Source organism: Populus euphratica, unplaced genomic scaffold, assembly GCF_000495115.2.
Source record: "Populus euphratica unplaced genomic scaffold, PopEup_1.0 scaffold389.1, whole genome shotgun sequence".
In the NCBI taxonomy this organism is placed as follows: domain Eukaryota; kingdom Viridiplantae; phylum Streptophyta; class Magnoliopsida; order Malpighiales; family Salicaceae; genus Populus; species Populus euphratica.
Window position 1 is genome coordinate 257,757 of NW_011500152.1, and position 5,472 is coordinate 263,228.

Here is a 5,472-nt window from a genome sequence, read left to right on the forward strand (position 1 = left end):
GACGGGGAAACCAACTATTTCGTTCGTTTCAGCATCTCTATTTTCTCCCGTCATCTACCAATAGCTAAGGAGGCACAAGTGAGTCTTTCGGTCTCTGGTTATTGTTAGCTGCAAAAGGATTTGTTGGAAAATATTTAAAACAGACGAACAACTTTGCCGCAACTTCTTCAATTCCGTTCCCAGGTCTTTTTTTTTTCCTTTCATCCCGCAGCATGCATTTTTTTTGTTTTTAAGTTTGCACTGTTCAAGTGAATTAATTCACTTAAACAGTATTCACTAGCCTTCTTTGAATTATAAATGCTGCGCCCCTAAATTTTTCTTTATGTTAAAAGAAATATATATATATACCACCCTCGTATTTAGAATACCCGGTTTTCCGATGCAACTGTAGCAATATACATTCCTTTCATCCCGCAGCATGCATTTTTTTTGTTTTTAAGTTTGCACTGTTCAAGTGAATTAATTCACTTAAACAGTATTCACTAGCCTTCTTTGAATTATAAATGCTGCGCCCCTAAATTTTTCTTTATGTTAAAAGAAATATATATATATACCACCCTCGTATTTAGAATACCCGGTTTTCCGATGCAACTGTAGCAATATACATACATACATACATATATACATACATACATACATACATACATATATATATATATATATATATATATCAAAATTTATTTTCTTGAGTGTTGCATACGGCCAATACCCTATCATTTTTTTTTTGAATGTTTTTTTTTATATATACAAAAAATATTGCTGGATTTTACAATATGTTTGTAAAACTCGAAAGGGTGTTGGCCAATATTCAAAAAAATATAAAAATCTTATTTTGGGGGGAATTCATCTATTATTCATCGCTAATGATTGGATAAAGAAATCCTTAAAGGACGAATATCCAAAATATTACTGGAAATAATTTGTTATTATTCACTGTTAATATTTGGATAAAGAAACCCAGAGTGGTAAATATCCAAAATAATTTTTTCAGAATAATAAATCCACACAAAACCCTGAAATCAATCGATGGTCGCCGCAACGCCGCGCTCCGATGCGAGGGTGCGACATCATGATGAATTTACAAACGGATACATTTGGTCGGTATTTCACACTCACCGACAACTTTACTAAAGAACTTTATTCGTCAGCATTTGACAATAACTACCACAATGACTGACAAGTATACAAATGAATACCTTCGGTCAGTATTTCAAACACTCACTGACAATTTTACCGATGGTATGTATTCATCGGTATGTTACACTTTCACTGACAAGATAAATTTGTTTGCAAATTTCAAATGGGAAAAATTTTTTTGGCTTATAATTTCCATTTGTAAAACCATTAACAAGTGTTTTTTTTTGTTGGCGAAGCCAACGAAAGTATTTCGTCGATGAAGATGTCGGCAAATAAATTTCTAATGAACTATTAATCACATACAAACAAAATATATTCGTCGGTAAAATTGTGAAATCTTATAATGGTGGGTGTATAGGATAAAACATCGTGTGGATATAATGTTGAGTGGTATAAGGCATGTTTGGTTGCGAGAGGCTTACTTAACAAGAAGGCATTGATTATTCTGAAACTTTCAATTTGGTTGTTAAGCACGCAACAATCAAATTAGTCTTCTTTTTGCAGTCTCGTATAATTAGATGATTTATCAACTTGATATTTATAATGACTTCCTCAATGGTGTTCTTATTGAAAAGTTCTACATTAAACAACCTCCAAGTTTTGTTGACTCTGTCCCTCCCTCTCATGTGTGTCGGTTGTATGAGTCTTTATATGTTTCAAAACAACTATGGGTATGGTATACTCGTCTGAGTGATTTTCTGGTCTTTATTGGCTTTCATGCTTTCAAGGTTGACACCTCCTTATTTATTGTGTCTGTAGATGCTAATATCTTCTATCTTTTAGTTTATGTTGATGACATTCTCCTTACGGGTAGTAACTCCACTATGCTTTACTACCTAATATAGTTACTGAGTTAAGAGTTCAAGCTTCATGACCTTGGCGTCGATCACTATTTTTTAGGTATTGAGGTTCAGTCTACTATTATAAGTTTGATGTTATGCTGATATAAGTATATTATTGACATCCTCACTCGAGTAGGTATGACTTTTCACAAAGCGATTGATACTCCTATCTCTACGTCTAAAGTCACCATATTGTCAGGTCCCTTGTTTTCTGATCCTATAAGGTTTTATCAAATTATGGGTGCTCTTTAATATCTCACCTTTATGAGACCAGATATTTGTTTTATTGTTAACAGAGTCTCACAATTTATGCATGCTCCTATAAATTCTCATTTGGGTGTTGTTAAACACATTCTGTGTTATCTACGAGGTATAACCACTTATGGCTTACATATCACTTGCAGCTCTTCATTTTCTCTATGTGGCTTTATAGATACATATTGGATAGATAGTATTGATAATCGCAAATCTATAGGTGGTTATCTTGTCGTTTTTTATCAAATGCCAATTTCATTGAAAGCAACCAAGCAACGCACAGTTGCTCGCTCATACCTAAGCTGAGTATAAAGCCTTAACAAATAGCACTGATAAGGTTATCTTGTTTCAGTATCTATTGAGAGATCTGCAGATTCTTTCTAACTCTACTCCTTTTATTTGGTGTGATAATATAGGCACTACTTACTTATCTGCAAATCCTATCTTTCATGCTTGCACTAAATATGTTGAGGTTGACTATCATTTTATATGAGACAGGGTTACAAAGAAATAGATTTATATTCCCTTTATCTCCTCTCACAATCAATTTGGAAATGTTTTTACTAAGCCACTTCCTACTGCTTTGTTTACTGTCTTTTGATTTAAGCTTTAGGTTGATCCTCCACATTTAACTTAAGGGGACATATTATAGAATGTACCTATATAGAAAATATTATAATCATATTTATGTGCTGTAATTATTACCATTATTATTGTATATTACCCTACACATATAAATAAAAAAAAATTGGCTAACCAATAGATTAAGCCTCCCAATTATTCTTAACTCATAAAAAAATTAATTTTAAATAAAAAATCAAAATTTTGACACCCCTTAATTCCCTATCCTTTGTTGTTATACTTTTATTTTTAACATTAACACATCAAAATATTAAAATAAATCTAAAATTAATAAATAAATATCTTTTCAGAAGAAACAAAATATCCAATCAATCCAACGTCATCGCCTATTATTGTCAATTTACAACTATTGTCGATTTAGGATGCGTTTGGAAACACAGGCGAACCCGTGTTTTCAAAAAATCAATTTTTTGCTAATTTTTTTTTTTTTATGTTTTGAATCGTTTTGATACGTTGATCTCAAAAATAATTTTTTAAAAATAAAAAAAATATTTTAATGTATTTTAAAATAAAAAAAAAACTTTAAAAAATAACCACATCTATATTTTTAAATAAACCCTTACAGCATCGCGGCCTCATCGTGCAAGAAATATTATGTCTCCACAGGCCATAGAAAACATTGTTTGGTACCCAAAACTATTTCTGTTTAAAATTATTAAAAATATAGTTGGATTAATCGAGTTTGGTCCCATCAATATTTTTTTCCTTCATCTTGACCCAAGTAAATCTTTAAATCAAAAATTTTATGAATCAACAAATAGGGTATAATTAACAACTATTCCTTCCGTACAAGTCAATAGAGATTTCCATAACCCCTTCAAAATCCCCATTGCTTCCTTACATTTTCCTTGACAGCTCGCTAACCTATCCCATGGTAGCATATTCTTATGTCATCCCCACCATTTAATTAATGTGTAAAGGAGGAAACGAGTCAAATAACGTCAACCAATGATAATCTCCGGATTATAAGAGCTTCACTTGGCTTCATATAAAACTATATATACATCATGAGAAGGAAATTGGTCTTCGATTATTATGTATGTTGATAAAGGGATTATTAATTCTTCCCTCCAAGTACAATCTTAATTGATAAAATAATAATCCAAATTTCATCATCTCGTATGGATCATAAGGCATGGCTGAGCTTGCACCATTTTTTCCAGGAAACAAGCATGGTCACGTTTACTCCACAGAAGCAATCAAACGATTAAGGATTGAAGAAAGCAATTGAAAGTGAAAGAAACGGAGGTGCACGCACCAGCACCATCACCATCACCATGGAAAATGGAACCTTTTGCTTTTCTTTGCAATAATTGTAACTACTTCCGTAACCCTACAATAATATTTATACATCTCACCAACCTTATTGACCTTATTGTTTAATCACATAAGATGATCTCTCTGCGTAAAATATTATAAATAATATGAGTTTATTTATAAGGTTTTATGGAATGAAAAATATATTATCAATTAACTATCATAATTTGCATTGGGATACCATAGCCAGTCTTTAATTATATTTTGTTTATAAGGTTTTATGGAATGAAAAATATATTTTAAAACAAAAACAATATTATAAGAAAACTATCATTTACAAAATACGGTCGAATGATGTTGTTTCTGGGCATTTCATCCGGCAAAAAATGACGAGAGAATAGATGGAGAGGGGTTTTTTGAAACAGATAATAGCACTTTGGAAGAAAACATCCAAAGGGACTATTAAAAGATAAGATATCATAAAAAACAAAGACTAGGTAGTTAAGCCCCCATATTTGCTGACCAAACATGTAAGAAGCCATCAATAATGGAAAAACTGTGACCATTGACTTGAAAATACTAGCTAGGCACAAAATCGAGCATCATCTAGATGAAAGAGGTCAAAACAACAGCAGCACCACAAAAGGGATGATATTATAAACACAACAACACTATGACCACTGGATTTGAATCCAATGGTTGCTGTTGGACGTTGACTCAAATCATCGGTCTTCTGAACTTGATTTCCCTTTACATGCTTTTGCATGTCGGGGGATAGTACTCTTCATAAACATATGCACTTCTGCACACATAGTAACCCCAACTTCGGCAACTACAACAACCATCTCCCCATACATCACACTCTGACCTTCTACAAGGTACATAACAATATGCAGGAGGTGTTGGCATACAAAAGTGATGACAACATGGGCCTCGGCGGCATTTTTCACAACATGTGCATGGTTTTGGTTCTGGTTCTTTTTTTTCTGGTTTTTGTTCTGGTTCTGATTTTTTTTCTGGTTTTTGTTTTTCCTTCGGAGGCGGCTTAATCTCAACGCACTTGACAGTTCGACCTCCTTTGCAGTATATTTTTTTCTTGATCTTTTCAGGACAGCAACACACCACAGTGATTGTCACTGTGTTTTCCTTCTTGTCATATATCTGGTTCTGGATTTCTCTTGTTCATTAATTAACATCATCAAATCCACAAAACTTAGTCACTTCCTTTGGTAATAAAAACAAATCAAACCTAGAACTGTTTTTAAAGAGAAAAAAAGAAAGACTCACGAGGGATACCACACAGTACTTTCTTGATTTTCTTGTGGCATTTTTCGCATCC

At 32.8% G+C, this 5,472-nt stretch overlaps 1 protein-coding gene across 2 annotated transcripts in view; it reads right to left on the minus strand.

Moving 5' to 3' along the window:
- Positions 1 to 5,472, minus strand: part of LOC105110998 (keratinocyte proline-rich protein-like) — a 48,475-nt gene that overhangs the window by 9,632 nt on the left and 33,371 nt on the right. Inside the window, exon 3 of one of the 2 annotated variants that reach the window (XM_011006225.1) lies at positions 4,525 to 5,308. The exons of the other annotated variant lie outside the window; for it this stretch is intronic. Within the exon in view, the coding sequence (XP_011004527.1) occupies positions 4,884 to 5,308 (425 nt within the window). The 3' untranslated portion in view covers positions 4,525 to 4,883. Of the gene's footprint in view, positions 1 to 4,524; positions 5,309 to 5,472 lie in introns of those variants that run through there. 2 annotated transcript variants of the gene reach the window in all.